The 17,449-nt window shown below is 52.8% G+C and overlaps 1 protein-coding gene across 1 annotated transcript in view; it reads left to right on the plus strand.

Annotated features, from left to right (window-relative positions):
• The first annotated feature begins 1,674 nt into the window (after positions 1-1,674).
• Positions 1,675-17,449, plus strand: part of LOC105700247 (dopamine receptor 2) — a 39,345-nt gene continuing 23,570 nt past the window's right edge. Inside the window, exons 1-2 of the mRNA XM_023434510.1 lie at positions 1,675-2,547; positions 2,712-3,049. Of these exons, the coding sequence (XP_023290278.1) occupies positions 1,675-2,547; positions 2,712-3,049 (1,211 nt within the window). The remainder of the gene's footprint in view (positions 2,548-2,711; positions 3,050-17,449) is intronic.

Consider the following 17,449-nt stretch of genomic DNA (forward strand, 5'->3'; position numbering starts at 1 on the left):
AGAATCCGAAATTCCGGATTCACCCCCCAGGAATGAATTCGGGAATTACTGGAAGATAGGGGGAAATTCGGCATGCCGAGATAAAAAATTCGGTAATTGCGGGAAGACCGTAAAAGATTTGATAGTTACTCCGAAAATGTACAAAATTTCGGGGCAAGTAGAAAATGGTATAAAACTTACTATTTCCACGCCTGACGAAAGGAATTTACTCGAAGGAGTAAGAAATTCAGCAATTACTCGAAAAAGTCACAAAATTCGGCAAGGGTAGTTAGGGCACAAATTAGCCGGGATTAGCGAGCTAATCGGGGGGATGAAATTTCGGAGGTAGTTTATAAAGTTCTTGGCTCGTGCTGAATTTCCTTGGGAGGAGGGCGAGGATGCAAATGGATGCAAAACGGATGCAAAGGGCCGAAGTTGGTGTTTTTTTCTTTCTCGAGGGATGCGATAACAGCGACCGGCGGGGGTGTTTTGAGAGGGCGGCGAGGGGTGGACTTCCGAGGGCGGACTACCCCCAGACCCGTGGTCGGATATGCTTTGATCAGGCACCGGTAAACACACCCCCGGATCACGGATGAAAGCCCTCCACCGATCCCCTTGCCGTTCGATCCTCCCCCCTTCCCGGCACTCCAAACACGGGGGTGGTTTTGCGCCCTCTGGAAACTTCGCCTCGTCTCGCGCCAAGTACACATCGGACAAGGCACCCGGTGGAATAAATAATGAAATAATAATTACAAAAAAAAAAAGGTGATATGACAGTGTTACATATACGTACCAAAAAGTCAACATATATATATATATAAGACTTTTCTCCAAACTGGGTATACCGAATTATGTGAAGCTTTAACACACAATCATGGAGTCTCTAAGGAAGAACGCGCTGGTCGTGAGAATTTAATTTTTCGAGAAAAATTGTCCATTTATCTCGTACAAGAGATTTTTTGCAATTAAACGACCCGGCCGCGGGATCATTAGCTTCGAGCCCCTCGACGTCCAATCGCCCTCGAGGCATATACAAGTCGCCATTGTCACCGGTTCCCCAAGTGGGCGGAATCCGATTTCCCGGTGGCGGCGGTTCCGCGTGAAATTCCGGCCGCAATTCCGCCATATTGGCGGGCCGCTCGTTGGGCCGTTACATTCGTCCGGAATCGCGAGGGATGAGAATCGTTCGCATAGATTGAGGTACGTTTCCGCGGATATCGGCCGCACCGATTACCTCAAATTTCCATATTTTTCCCCTTGATATACATCCGAGGCACTAACCTGGGTACTCGAAACTGCTCGCAGATGCCGGGGTGCGTCGTAAAATAGTCATCGGAGCCGTGGACGCGGGGGAGTCGCCTCCAAACAGCGACCGGGACCATGTCGGCGCAAGCGGGAAACGGGTGCGCGAGGGCAGGGGCCGCACCGTCGACCGCACCGTCGACCGCATCCCTCGAGGAGCGGAGGGACTGACTGCCGAGGGACGATGAGAAGGGGCGCGAGAGCGGGCCCGGCGAGCTGAGCCTCGGGCGAAGGCGGCCGAGGGTGGCCGAAGGTACCCGAAGACTCGCGCGAGCGGCCGAAGAGTCCCGAGTCGAACGTAGCGGGCTGGGCCCCTCCCGGGCCCCGCAGCCTCGGATGGCAGCAGCAGTGGCGCCATCGTCGGGCCCCGAATGAACGACCGCCTGTCCGGGGATGAACGTCAGCGAGGCTTTCCCGGTAGGTGTCGGCGGCGAGGTTAACTCGAGCGACCCCGGCTTCGGGGCGAACCGCAGCTACGTCGACCTCTGGGAGCCGGCGAGCAACCTGAGCTACGGCGACCTCTGGAACCTGGCGTCCGACCGGGCGGGCCTGGCCATCGTCCTCTTCCTCTTCTCCGTGGCGACCATCTTCGGGAACCTCCTGGTGATAGTGGCGGTGATAAGGGAGCGCTACCTCCACTCGGCGACCAACTACTTCGTCACCTCTCTGGCCTTCGCCGACTGCCTGGTGGGGTTGGTCGTCATGCCCGTAAGCGCCATCTACGAGGTCCTAGAGAACAGGTGGCTCTTCGCAATCGACCTCTGCGACGTCTGGCGCTCCCTCGACGTCCTCTTTTCCACGGCCTCCATCCTCAACCTCTGCGTCATCAGCCTGGACAGGTACTGGGCCATCACCGACCCCTTCACCTATCCGACCAGGATGAGCACCAGACGCGCCGGGATGCTCATCGCCATAGTCTGGATCTGCTCCGGAGCCATCTCCTTTCCGGCCATCGCATGGTGGCGCGCCGTCCGCACCGAGGAGGTCCCCGAGGACCAGTGCCCCTTCACCGAGAACCTCGGGTACATCATCTTCTCCTCGACCATCAGCTTCTACCTGCCCCTCTTCGTCATGGTCTTCACCTACTACCGCATTTACCGCGCGGCAGTCGTCCAGACCAGAAGTCTCAAGCTCGGCACCAAGCAGGTTATGATGGCACCCGGGGAGCACGAGCTCACCCTCAGGATACACAGGGGAGGCGCTGCCGGGACCACCGACTCCAGGAACCTGTGTAGGACCGCCTCCAGCACGCCCGAGGATCTCCAGGTGAGAAGTAATTCCAGCTTCCCATAGACTTTTAAATACATTTTTCGTTCTTGTAAAATCTAGAAGGTAGTTTATTGCCCAGGGAAACACGAGTACTCCAATGTTTACACGATCGGTATGTGTCTCGCGGACTCTCTAACCGCTCCTTTCGTATTTTCCCCAAGGACCTCGAGGAGCCCCTCACCGCCCTACATCCAAACAATGGCCTCACCAGACTATCTTCGGGCCGCATGAACAATAAACACCTCGGCAAGAATTTCTCGCTCTCGCGGAAACTCGCGAAATTCGCCAAGGAGAAGAAAGCCGCCAAGACCCTCGGCATCGTCATGGGCGTCTTCATAGTCTGCTGGCTGCCCTTCTTCGTGGTGAACCTCTGGTCCGGCTTCTGCACGAAGTGTATCTGGCAGGAGAAGATCGTCTCCGCGGCAGTGACGTGGCTCGGCTGGATCAACAGCGGGATGAATCCTGTCATCTACGCCTGCTGGAGCCGAGACTTCAGACGGTGAGTCGTTTATACATTTTTTTCTCGCCATTTGCGAGGCAGCGTTCGGCTTTGTTCTACATGCGTATGGAGATACCGACTCAGTGGTCGAGTGTAGAAGAGCGTTATTAAAATTGGATATACGGATTCATGAGCGTCATGAAAATCGACATTCAAATACATGAGCGGGATGAAAATCGATATACGAGTTCATGAGCGTCATGAAAATCGACATTCAAATACATGAGCGGGATGAAAATCGACATACAAATACATGAGCGGCATGAAAATCGACATTCAAATACACGAGCGAGATGAAAATCGGACATGCGAGTACACGAGCGTTATCAAAACTGAACATTGTGTACATGAGCGAGACGGAAGCATAACTCTATATACAATATTGCCATGGTGGTTCCGTCCAAAGGATCGAACGGTGGAATTTGTTTTCACCGATTTTCCCAGCGATTTTTTTTTCCCCGATTTTTCCCCTACCCCCAGCCCCGCGTTTGGCAATTAGAGGACGAAGTGTCGGGTCCCCTCGGCCCACCTGGACACAATGGCGACCAATCCCCATCCCAAGTCCGTCATCACAGAGCTTCGCCATTCGCTTCGAGTCCTCAAACGCCGAAACTCGAGCCCAATTAAAAAATGCCCAGCTTGAAGAGAGAACCGCCGTCCAAAAGCGCATGGTCCCTCTTCGGATCTCAAATTCGGCGGCCTAAAGAGGGAAAAATCGGGGATTAATTCCACGGGAGTCCCGAGGGAGTAGACTCCTTATTAAGCGAGTGCACCCCCTCGACCTCGGCTTACGCGGTAAATCGGCCGACAAATAACTTCGTTCGAGAAGTTCATTAAGCGGTAGTTACCTCATTAAAGTATACATCCCTCCCTCCTGGCGGTACCTTGCGAATGCGATTCTGGGTCTATGTATTGGATTAATCGATCATCACTCGAGTACCATAGAAATACCTTGTTAATTATAGGAATAATGGTTCGAGTTCAGTAAACTCGAAGAAATCGAAAGTGATTGCCATTCATCTGGATTTAATGTGAGTGGGATAATTATTTTTTGAATTAATAGAGATATATCTCTTTAGTTAAATTTCTTCCCTCGGGGTATGTTATACCGTTTGCGGGGTTTTCCAGTTCAAGTGGGAATTGAATACCCCTTGAGGTATCGGGGACATTATTGCGCGGGGTCGCGATATCCTGAGATATATCCCAGAGGGGTGACGGGAATACGAGACTCCCGGGGTAATGCACGTGTCGGATTTCCCCCGAAGGAACTGCAATCGCATCCCGGTACTCGCTTCCGGTCTCGGGAGGCATTGCCTTGTACGACTCGCGAATCCCGGCACATCGGGTGGACGGACGAGGAGGGAAAACGCCCGACGGGAGGGAAGCGGAACGACCGGTCGATCCTCGACGCCGGATGCTCTCTAGGTGTCCGTTAGGTGGGAATAATGCGATTTAAATTGAGCCCCGAAGACGGATGGCTCTCCGGACGAATCCGGCCCGCCCGGGGTGGGCGGGAAAAGCGCCCAGAAAAGCCGGAAAATTGGAGGCTTTCGGGGACGCGGCCCCGCGATTGCCACCCACCCTCCCCATTCGGCCATCTTGACGATTGATTTCAACCCCGTAAGCCGGATTTCTAACGGCGAGCTGACTTTAATCCCAACTACCCTCGGGTCGTCCACCCTGAGATTGAAATGTCATTAGAGCAGAGAAATACTTTATTAATGATAATAAAATATTTTATATGACAATAGAATCATTTTACTCGAATAGAGCGGACGCAACGTTTCCTCGGAATTCTGACAATTTATTTGAAGTTGTCTGAGGTTAATAATTATTTCTTGAATTAATGAGGTATTTCTATGGTTCAATGAATTTTTATTCTTGATGCGTATCATCCATTGCGCTGTTAATTAAGCTCACGGGGTATCCTTTTCCGGGAAATCTCTCCTCTCTAGATAATTACATGTTTCGGTTAGGATATCAAAATGGTGACGGGAGGGAGGAACGGTGTCAGAGAATTCATTATTAATTAGTACGTGGTTCGTTTCGCTGCAACAAATAAATCGCTGAAGCTTCGTTTAAAGTTGGGGAACGAGCCCATACGTGGACTGGTGATAAGGGAGAAGGTTCTACTTTTTGAAGTGAAAATCGCGGTTTAGAGCTCGGAGAGAGGGGCTTGAGTTGATTACATGCTCGAAACGGAGGGTGTGCCGACCTCGTCTGATAAACCTGATAAACCGATATCACGAGCCAATCCAATAGGCGCCTTCCGGTTGATTAATCATTTCCAACACAACGGCAACGGGAAATAGTCCGCATGGCTGGATAATTCATGTCTGCACGGGGTTGACACCCCCATGGGGGGTGCGGTATCGAGAGTCACCGGACCAAGGATCCGGCCTCCTTCCCGAGGCCCTATCTCCTCCGCGATTCAGGATAGCGAGAAATGCCACAGGAAAAAATTGTGTCCAACATTCCGAGAAAGATGTTTCATCTGAAGCTTTTTTTTATAAAACGCATCATTTGGAGGTTAGGGCGCGATTCTTGGCTGGTTCCTTCGCTCACCCCGTCATCTCGGTTTTCGTCGACGCTCGCGAATTTTCCCACGAGTTATCCCGCGATTCTAGAAATGCCGACTCGCGGTCTCCTCAGACCGAAAGTAAAGCATGGCTTCAAAGCCTCGAATCGACGAAATCGAGCCGATAATGCCGGAACACAGCAATTATCGTCGCGACGCTCGCAAAGAGCCGATGGAGTCGCGCCGGGGTGCTGGAATCCCCTCCCCCTCTTAAGGGGATAAATAATTAAGGGGGCAGCTCTATCGGGACGCGGAATCGATCCCGGGGGATCCGGCTGCGGTCTTCCAGGCTCCTCTCCCCGGTGGAGGCGCCTCCGTCCTCTTCTCTTCGCCTCGTTCTTTTGTTACACTTTATCCGCCCCTCTGCGTGCACTTATCGCGGGGGGTCCGCATTGTGCGCGATTTCTTTAAAAAGTGCCTTAAGCAGTGCTTATCGGTTCTAATTATTCAAGGGAAACCTCACGAACCCAGGTACGGCGATATTTTTTTAATCGATCTTCAAAAGAACACTGCAGAGAATTCGTCGATTTAATTTTTCCGATCGCGAGGAATCAGCTGTTCCATCGTAGTAAGATTTATGTTTCATCAATGTTTCCTTGAGGTATCATAATTTATCGACGTGGCAATAATCTTTTTATATCCTGACGCTGATAAGACTCGATTCTTTTTTTTTTATTTTCTCGAGGCCGCGGCTCGAAAAATTTGCAAACTTTAAGGGGCTGCGGAAAATGGAAAAGGAGAATCCGCTCGCCGGCCGGACGCCGCGTGTCCTGCGGTACGTGCGAACGGCGGAAAGTCGGCTAAGTGAAATCGCCGGCACGCTCGGCTGTAAAAATTGACGAGCTCCGGGGAAAGCGATTCTCCTCTGTCGGGCCGTAAACGCGAAAACGGCCCCCAAGAACGCGAACTCACGTTCGATACACCCCTAACGTCGGTAGACGGTAAAATGACCCTACGTGTAATACCGTTAAAATTCTCTGTAAATCTGCGATTTAAGGTGACGTGAAAGTGTGATATACATATATACATACCAAAAAGTGAACATGTTTATAAAACATTTCTTCAAACTGGGAGCACCGAATTATCCGAAACTTTAACACGTGATTATGGAGACTCCAAGGAAGTACACGCTGCTCGTGAGATTTCATTATTCCAAAAAAAAATGTTGCATTTACCTCGGGCAAGAGCCGAAGGAAGATATTTCCTTTTTTCGAAAAATTCAAATTTCACGGCCTTAAGCATTTAATATACGTAATTTCATTTCGCGCAAAATATTATTTAATATACATGTAATTAACAACGTCAGCGATTTTTCTCGGAATTATTTTCAACGGCGATATGATACCCCCTGAATACCGAGATCAAATTCGGAATGACTCTCTTCGTCATTGGCAATTTGATAAGAGAATTTATGCAACGACTTCGCGAGGTTATCGGTCCGAGGGAAGAAAGAAACGGGGCCGCCGAGTACACCGGGGACATTTTTCGCCGTCGGTGCAAAAAATCGGGACACGGTGGGGCAAGATGGCGGCCGGTCGATCTCTTAGAAGCTGGTGAGGGGTTTGCGAGGAAGGGAGGAGGGGGGTGTAATTGACTCGCAGGGCTGAAAAAAATGGACGGTAAAAAAGAGAGGAGGAACCCCGGCCTCGGAGTTAACTCGACAGGCTCTGTGACGGAGGTGTATATGTCTCGACCCCCTCAATTTCCACCCCCCAACCCCGTAGGAGCCCCCGGAACGAGGATCTCCGAGGACCCATCGAAACACGGGTTTCCTCTCAGCCCCTCTTCGCAATCGTTTTCACCTGGTCTCGATGAGTTATGGGGAGGGGGCGAAAAAATTTGAGGGTGGCTTGGAGTCTAGAGGAATTTCTGGATGAGGGGCGAACGCCTCCTCGGCCGACTCACCTGGGGAACACCTGAGATGACGATAATGGGGGCTGGGGGCAACTCCCCCGATCGCCCCCGAGGGGAGGGGAATCTCTTCGGGGTTGGAGCGACTTCGTGTGTTAAGTGGATGCTGCCGAGGTAAATAGGTGGCATCCTAGAGATGCCGGAGGGGGGAATCCACCCCGCCCCACGATGGCATCTCCTGCAGCCAGGACGAAAAAGCCACTTTAGATAAGCCTCGGCGAGTCTATATCGGATCGCGACGAAATGAAGTTTATAGAGTGGATATTTACCCCGAAGGCGCGTGTGGGAGGGGTGGGGAGGGTCTATTATTTTCGAGGAATTTATCTTCCGGTGATAACCCCGGGAGTGCTGTTGCCCCTCGGGGGAGCGCGAAAGGGTTGCTCCCCTCTGGGGGATAATAAATGGCTCGTAAGAGTTCTTGAAAAAAAAAAAAAAGAAAAAGAAAAAATCCGTCCCAGAACGATCCATCACGTTGCTGGGTGAGAAATATCGAGCGATCGCTCCACCCTTTCGTCGTGTTCGTTTTTTTTTCCTTTTCCCCTTTCTTCTTTGGTGGATACCGGTCGTGGCATCCGATGACGTCCTCTCGGGAGGGGAGATAACGCTCGCAGATCTCCTCAGATGAGGGATGTCTCCTCTGTCGACCCACGTGCACCTGTGTGTACACCTGCTTGAACACGACGCGTTCGCTCCCTCCTGGTGGAGGATTCTCCTCCAACCCTTTGCTCCCTGTCGAGTCCCTCGGGAACCGCTCGTTTCCGAAGCACTCCCAGCGAGGAGCTTAGTTTTTACGAGCTTCGTTAGCGGTCCCGTTCCTGCCGGAGATGTCCCGCGTCACTTTACACAGGGTGGGACACCCTTAAATACCCCCTGCACCCCTATCCTTAAATACCTCCCACCCTTGAAGACGCGCCTCCTCTGGATCGTTCCCTCCGATGGAGATGCCTCTCTTCCCGGGTCTCTTCCAGGACTCTTCGCCCCTTCCTGGCGAAAAGCTCCTGGACGTTTAAATCCCGCCCCGCACTTTCCAGGACCCAACTAAGTGCCCTCTGATATGTGATACGAGAGGTGGTTACCCCCCTCACCCCCGATCAGCTGTTTCTTCCCCGGGGAGGACTCTCATCTCGGAAAGGCGATTTCCGGGATGTACTCCCTCTTCCGGGATTTTTGGAGAATTTCCTGGACCGGGTCCTCGACCCCGAAGGGGTGTCTTCGTCTTTCCACCCACTTGGGATGATCCCGTAATCAAGGACTCGTTATCAGGAATCTGGAATTTTGGCTGATGGAGGACGAAGGTGGATGACGACGTGTCGACCTTCTGGGACATCCTCGCCCCCAGGTTCGATCCTGACGAGGATGGTCCCTAGTCATCTCTGGTCGATTCGTGGAACTTGCCCTGCTCCAGTTTTGGCCAATATTCCCGTCGGTCGGTTCTGTCAGCTGAATTTACTCTAGGGGGTCCCATGGGACCCCCCCTGGCCCCGATTTAACGATCTCTCTCCTAGGCCGCGTTTTTGGAGCGGCTCGCGTGCACCTCTTCGGGGTATCTCTCGGAATAATTACCACCTCGATTAAACTGGAAATTGTGGCGGGGATCGAGTTAAAAATTTGCGGGAATTTCTGCCGGCCCGCTGGCTGCCACTTGGAGAGATAATGGGAGGATAATGGGGCATTAATTCGAGTCCCTCTTAACGGGGGTAGGAAGAGTCTCCACGTTTGAAAGATTTCATTTTCCATTCTTTTTCACTTTCCACTTCGCGGTGTTTTATTTTTATATTTTCTCATCTCTTGATTTTCCGGCCCCTTTCATGGGGATGGACGGGACGGGATGAGTGTCCGCGTTTGAGAGATTTTTTTTCATTTTTCTCAATTTTTCCATTCTCAGTATTTAATTCTCGGTTCTTCGATTTTTTGACTTTCCAATTTCCGATTATTCTCTCTCCTGGATTGTCATCGGGGTGGAGGAACGACTCGGGGGTGGAGTGCCGTGCGAACGGGCCTTCGCGTTACCCGTGATAACAGCCGCGCGCGTTATCACGCGAGACGCGCCGCGCATTCCTGCAAATCGAATCGGGAATAGCTCCCGAACTAATTTCGCCCGTCGACGGGAAGTGACTCGGTTCTAATGGAATTTTCCAATCCCCGTCGGTAGGCGGCCGAAGGCGAGGAAACGACCCGGCCAGCCAGACGCAACGACGCCGCAGGGGTGGGCGAAAACCACCCCCCAGACTCGAGATGCACCCTTTCAGCTCGTACTCGTGTCGAATCGGCGTTTACTCGCGGCGATTACGCTCGATTCAACGGGGAATTTTCCAAATTGCCGGCGAATAGGTATCAACCCTTATCGGGTGGGGGTGGCGACTGGCTTTGATCCTGTAAAATGGCCTCTTGTCCTGCACGAGAGAGTCCTGGAAAGAGCGTATTAGAATCTCGACATAGTGGATTAAATCACGATCGCGTCGGGGGTGGTTACTTGCTGTACAAACATATTCCCACCCCCCAGGACTCGTTCGCTTTGGCTTAAACCGGGGATTTAACTCCCGAGGGATGAATATCGCGTTTAAAAACCCATTCCTCGATGGTCGGAACTTTCTTTTCAGCAGACCCAAAATCATCCCTAAAATTTTCCCTCCCCTAAAATGTAGTTCGTCATTCGGCGAATTGATTAGCGTAGCAGTGCAGAAATTTGTCGGTACTCGCGTCCCCTAGGGAAATGTTTTCACCGAGCTTTAAGGGCACTTTAATTAATTAAATCCCGCGGGATCTGTGGTTTCCGAGGGGAGGAAAAGTCGCCATCAGGGGTGGGTATCAAGAGAAACGGGTGTGCGTCGGAATTCCGTGGCATAGCGTGGCCCCGAGGACTCCTTTTCAGGATCCCCAGGAGATCCAATTCCCGAGGGATCCCGGGGATCGGGTGTCCATCCCTGGGATCGATTCCCAGGGTGGATTAAGATCTATCGAAGGACTCCTCCCGTAGAAACCCATCCCTTCGGTCAGGATGGACACGGGATTTACAGGGAGTCCCGAGGGAAGGCTCTCCCGGTCGCCGCAAATCCCCGGAGCAGTTTGTCCCGGCCTGGAACTATCGGGTCGAACTTTTAATGGCGGCGATACGACGACAATGGACACCGAGCTGGTCGATAAAATAAAATGGAAAAAGTGGAGGAAAAGGAGCCCTAAAAATAAACTCTATAAAAACGAGGAGATTTAATTCCGGCCAATCTTCCCGTCATTTTATCACTTTAATGGCGCCTTCGCGAACCATGGGAAGGAGTTTCGGGAAATAGTTCTTCTGGGGGGAAAAGCCCCCCCTTCGATATGGGGGGCAGGAGAGCTCTGCATGTCGGCAGGCACACTAGGCGGGGAAGATGCCCCGGTTCCCGGGGGAAGAGGGGCTCGATAAGAATTCCATTACGGGGGCGTTCGCCCCCACAAGGGGGACGCCGATTCCCTCTGATAACACCCCTGCGCCCTTATCGGCCCGCCACGTGGGATCCTCCCACATGTTGTGTAACATTCGGCGGGGTAATCGAATCGATCGTTCAATCAGGTTAATTGGCCGCGTCGCGACGCCAGTTCGATGGGCCACCGGGACCAGAGATGGTCCCTGGGGATCTCTCGTTCGCTCCCTCGGGAACCTTGATCCCCGATTCCGCCGCCCTTTCCTCTCGGCCCTTTCGGCGCCGGCGTCCCTGGCGTCCCCCGGGACCCCTGCAAAGTCGGCCAGGGCGAGGTGCAACTCGCGGGAGCGGCTTAACACGCGAGAAGACACATTGGAATCTGCGTTACCGCAACACGCCCTCCCGGTCGCGTTGCATTATGGATGAGCTCTCCCGGTGCACGTCTCTATGCGCCGCGGCGCCCGGCCTTGTTCCCGATGCTCCCGGGACTCCGACGCTCCCTGGCGTCCCGCTGCGTTTCGGCTTCCGCCCTCCGGAAATCCGCGAAAATGCCCTCCCGAGGGTACCCCCCTGGGCGAGCTCTCTGCCGCGATTAAAATCCACGGACACCTACGGTCGGGTCTCTCCGCGTGGATTAATACACGTATGAAAAATCCGTGGCCGAGTACATTTTTTGAGATGAAAGAAAATATACATCGCAAAATATATTATTCGGCGTCGTGATAAGCGACCGATATTGGGATTTGATTGGCCCCTGGTCGGGAACGTCCCGCAAAACTGACGCGAATCGACCGAAAGCAGAGATTTCCCCGAGGTGTCCTTTGGGCTCCAAACGCTCTCGTTCGTTCTCCAATATGGCGTCGCCCGTTCGATCGACCCCTCGTGTATCGACTTTTGCGTACCCTGGTTTATTTTTTTTTTTCCCCTACACCTCTTTTCCTTCCATTCCTGCCAACGTTTCCTGAAATTTCCATCCGCGGTTATGTGCGAATTGTCGAAATTGAGGAATACGTGTGAAGTTCTCAAACGAGAGATCGCGGAATTTCTCAAAAAGCGGCGCCGCGGAACCGCAGGAGGTGCAGCCGCGCTCCGGTCGGCCGCGAGTGAATTTTCCTACCTTCTCTAAATTCGATTTATATTCTATAAAATGTTGCTCTCTATTTTCTTTTTTTTTTTCCTCATCCATCGTAACTTTACAAATTTCGGAAACTTCGCGAACCCTCCCAGTCTTGGTCGCGGGATTCTTCGAAGAGAGGAGCGGAGAAACCGCAGTTGTACAAGCAGCGCTCTGGTCAGCCGCGAGTGAATTAGCCGCGATTCCTGGAGTTTCGGGGCGCGGATTCCCTCTCCCTGGGGATCCGAGGAACGCCCGGGGTGAGCTCAGAGGGTACAGGGACTGGGATGAAGGGGGGGGGCATTCCTTGATCCGACTCGTCCCCGAAGGGCCCTCGTTAGGGACGGCGACAATGCCGGGTCGGTCCTTCTCGGCGACTTCCCCGACGACGCGATCCGGGAAATCGGCCTCCGGTTAAATTGCAAATCGACCTGTCGGCCCGTGTCGTAAATTGACCGGCGGCCGCGCGCAATACCGCGCGTAACCATCACGCTCGGCGGATATTTACCGTAGCGTGGCAGCGCAAAATCGATGCCGCCCGTCCGCAGCGGGCAAGGCGGGCCGCGGCTCTTCCTTTCCGGAAATTACGGCCGAAATGGCCCGCCGCGGCGATCCTCGCTCCCGATGGCCCCCCGCGAAGGCATCAAACCTCGGCCGTTAAAGAAATCCCCGGAGCGGACCTTCCGCGTCCTCCTTTCGTCGATCTTGCGATCGATCGAGGGATCTTTAGGATTCCCATGACTTTTGACGAAACGCAATAACTTTCATCGATCTTGCGATTGATGAAAGTTATCGCGTTCCATTCAAATCGAACCGAAAAATGGATGAACAATCTTTAATTCGGTACACCCGCGGGAAGATCCGCTACGTGTCGGCCGCAAAGACGTTTATGCGGTCGGATCCGGGAAATTTCCATAAACGTACGTACCACATCAAACAACCGGGGACGAGGCTTTGAATATCGCGTAAGCTACCCCCTCCCCCTGGGGTGTACATTTACATTGGCGAGAAAGTGCACGCGAAATTCCCCCTCGGCGAGGGACCAAACAGAGCCGAGGAGAGTACAGCTCGTAAGCAGTCTCTCTCCCTCGGCCTGTTCCTCTCGGCCCCCTCTCTCTCTCTCTCTTACCGTAATCGCGCCGAGAGAACCGAGCATTTCGGTCAACTAATTCCCCGAGCAAATACCGCTCTGGAACGGAACTCGCGCGCCACCCCTCTAGGGAGGATTTTTTCTCCCCTCTCCCACGTCGGCACCCCCGGTGGGAAAAAATTCCACGGGGTGCCGGAAGGTCCACGGAATTGCTCTGTATTTTTGGAAAGTACGGATTCGCATTGAAATTTCGGGAGAAAAAAAAAATAAGAATTGCGAAAGCTCGGACTGCGCTGTGACGCGAGGCAACATCCAGGGGGCGTCGAGACGCCGACGTCGCCTCGACGTGTCCGTCGGGGCAGATCATCGGGGCCGCCGGAAGCCTCGTCGAAAATTGCAACGCCACCTCGATCCAATTGGAAGTTGGCGCAAGTTGGGACGGTGTGTACCTATACACGTGTATATGCCTCCGCCGAGATGTAAGTACGCTTAGTTGGAGACACTCTGCAGGATCCCCGTCGATCTGGGGATCGTTTCCGTGGGTAGGGGAGTTCCTCTCGTCGCGACGTCAGCGTCGGGACGCTTTAACTTCGTCGGCCGAGTTCGCCCTCCCCCTTCCTGTTGAGCGCTCCCAGTTTCGAATTTTCCCACTTTGCCAGAAGTCGGGGATTATCCGCTCGGCCGGTTACAGGCGATCCTGAGGATCTCTCCTGGGGTCCTTGAAATCCTGAGAAAAATTGGGCTGGCCTTGAATTTTGGGTTTCCCGTTTTTTTTTGGGGGGTATTTTTTTCTTGTATCCTCGTGGGGTTGGGGAAGGATTTTTGGAGCGCCCCATATGTGCGACATTTGTTCTCGTAGAGGTTAGGCCGTGTCGTCCTATCGGGGCCGTTTCTCTCCCCGGATAAGACGGAAGGACCCTTCCTGGGAGCGGATTAAGCGCCACGTCTCGCGACTTTTTTACGCTCTGGAATAAGCCCGGAGGAATCTCCCCTCTTCCCGAGCCGAGGCAGAGAAATGAAATTCCGACCTCGACGAGTCACTTTTCTGGACTTTCGAGGTCAGGACTCCGAATTAGCCCCCGAAATCCCTGAGCACGGTATGACCTTAAGGGTATTTCCTCATAGAAATCGGATCTGCTTCTAATTTCTCTTATAAATGTCCTTTTTTTTTTTTTTGAAGAAGTCCGTGAATGATAATTTAATTTCCCGGGAATTCCACACTTCTGCAATCGGGTCGAAGATGGGCTCATTGAAAATCCGCCCGGGCGGGACGTTTCGTCGCGGGCGGATCAGGGGAATCTCCTCGTTTTTAGGGATCAGCCGGAAAGAGGGCGAGGGGGATCCTCTCCAGACGGGATAAGGATCTCCAGACGGGTTCTGGGAAGCGCCCTCGGGAGCGGAGTAATTTTCGAGATAACCGGGCTTATTCGCGGATCCGCGAGCCCCTCTCCCTCGGGACTCCCGGAATGGATGATCCCGATGGACCGCCGGAGGTCCCCCGGGGTCCCGAATTTCGGGCCACTTCCAGGAGTCGAGAGGGATACCGTGGAGACAAATAGTCGAGACCGACCCTGGAAGGGAGATGAGCGTTTGGATTTTCGGAAGACTCCAAGATATTCGGGAACGACGGGTTCCCGACGCCTTCCGACGCGCCTCTGGAAACCCAGGAGTCCCGGGCTCCCGAATCAATCGCCCCCGAATCCCCCGAACGTGCCCCCGGTATATGGGGGATAGATCCCTCGGGCGATCCTATTCCCGGGACACCCTCCGACGTTTGCTAGATAATATTGAAAAGACAAATAGCCCGGGGAGCAGACTGTGAACAATGAGACCTAAGGAGGCGTCCGAGCGGGTTTCGGCCTCCCACTCACCGCCCACTGCCTCCCATCATCCACTAAGAAAAATAGGGAAAAAAAACTGTGAATGAGACCTAAGGGGGAGTACGGCTGGGTTTCCTCCTCCCAACCATAAATCATTATCCACGAACAGAAATGGGGGAAAAACTGTGAATAACAAATCCTAAGGAGGCGGCGGAGCGGGTTTCTTCCGTCCACCTTCACCCATTTCCACCCACCACCCACGACCCATCGCCTCCCGGAGGGGTCTCCAAATACGATTGTCCAACGGGAATATATCCAGAGTGGGCTCCGCCATGACTGGATATTTATTATTCGAATATCCTGCAGGACGTCAGGTGCCTCCCGAGGGAATCCCGGGGGCGCCGCGCAGGGGATGAATCTCCCTTATATATTTTTTTTCTATCGCTAGTGGAGATGAACTCTCGCCTCCTAGGGGATCCCTCGAATTTATCCCTCCGCAGGGGATGGAGGGATTCTTGATCCTGGAATCGGGAGTCTGCCGGAATATCCCGGGCATCGTCGCATTGCCGAGCTCGGACCGTATTAAGCATGCTAATCAATGGCTGCACCCCTTGGCTTGGCATGGAAATATGCAAACTACCCCTCGCTGCAAGAAACGCGTCCCGTGTAGGATTAGACCGGGAGGGAACCTCGGGAACCCGATTTTCTGGCCCCATAAACCGTCCGAGCTTATCACTAACTGTTATAAGCACTTTTTGTTACTAACCCCCTGTACTCCATTTTCTTTTTTATTCATCCAAGAGACTTGCGTGTATTACCGAATTTTCAAAGATTAATCTTCTGATAGTAAGTGTATAGTTGTATGAGATAGTATAGTTCGTGGACCTTCCCCGAAATCCTTAGACAAGGACATCCCTTGTCATCCGGATCCCATATCAAGCGTCCGACATCCTGGTGGACAATCAGGGAAAACGGAGGTCTCCCTCTGCCCAGATTCCTTTCATAACGTTTCCTTTTTCTCCCCGAGGGGGAATAAAAAAAAATGACAGGGAGTAGTGGGCACTATCTCGAGTTTTTGCCGATAAGAGGCTGATAGGGAACGGACGATCCAATCTCTCGAAGACGGCGAAAGCTAATGGCGAGATCTCGCGCAGGGATGAACGAGAAGAGGATCCCTAACGAGAAACCGAAAGGTTTCGCGTTGTACCAATTTACCGCGGCTCCGGAGGGGAACCTCTTGCCCTCCGCCATTGACAAAATCGATTAGCTTCCGGGCACAATCTCGGGTCCAATCGGGGACTCTTCGGAAGCTGACGAGCTTCCGCCGGAACTCGGTGAGCTCTTCCTCGGGGAGGACTTCCGGGGGACCGGAGGAGGAAAAAGAGAGACCGGGATGTCCTAGGAGAAAAATTGATATCTCGCGACTGATAACCCTGTGTCCGTATATGAACATGTCTTGATTAATGAAATTTTACGCAACGGCTGCAGGAAGAACAAGTAGATCGATTAAATGTCCTGAACACCTCCTTGAAGAAGGAATTTTTTTCCGACGACGAAAGGAGGAAAAATTGAGGAAAACCCAGATATCGCTATATTTCCAACGTCAATATCACGACCTGATCCGATAACGGCGTATCAATCGCTCCATATGTCCTGATTTTAGGCAACGGTCGCACGTGTCTCTAAACGTCATGGCATTATTGACGTCCTCTTCGGGAAGAATTTATATTCTTTCTGCGACAATGGAAAGCAAAATAATTAAGAACTCTTGGTATTATCGATATTTTGTCGTCCATCGACACGTGGTCTGATAGCTTAGTATCAGTCCCTCCACGTGCTCCAATTACCCGCGACGGTCGCACCTGTCCTCTCATCCTAGACTCACTGAACTTCAGGGAGAATTCCCTTTCCATGACGAATAGGAGAAGGAAAAAAAAAAGAAAACTCGTTATCACCACCCCCAGCTGAGACTCGCACCTGGCCGGGAGTCTAATGATCCCCTGGTACCAAAGTGTCCGATAACACCTGATAGCTCCCTCCACCTGTCTCGACTGTATGCAATGGTACCCCCAGACACTTGGATAAGCACTCCGGCGAAGGATAAGACGAGGACGGAGACCAAAGAGAGAGCTCGCTAATTCGCGCTAACTTCGCGGAGGCGCTTAATCCGCCCACCCAGCCCACCCACCCCTCGCGAGGACTAATGAACTTTTTGTGGGGCGATCTGCGTCGCACAGTCGCAAAACGTCCCCCTGGAAATGGCGGGTCCCGAAGGCATAAATTACGTCGTCGGATAACGTCGGGACCGGAGCCGTGCATTACCCGTAAGATTACCGTAGATTACGCCATGATTACGCGCGACCTGCACAGAACCGAGACTCGCGACGTCCCGATCGTCCCCGGGGATAACTATTTCGGGGAGAGGTAACAGGAATATCCTCCGAATCGGGGCAGGAAAACTGCCAAGGAGGTCGGGGGCAAGGTCG

Source organism: Orussus abietinus, unplaced genomic scaffold (assembly GCF_000612105.2).
Source record: "Orussus abietinus isolate OABI.00-Male unplaced genomic scaffold, Oabi_2.0 scaffold18, whole genome shotgun sequence".
Classification (NCBI taxonomy): domain Eukaryota; kingdom Metazoa; phylum Arthropoda; class Insecta; order Hymenoptera; family Orussidae; genus Orussus; species Orussus abietinus.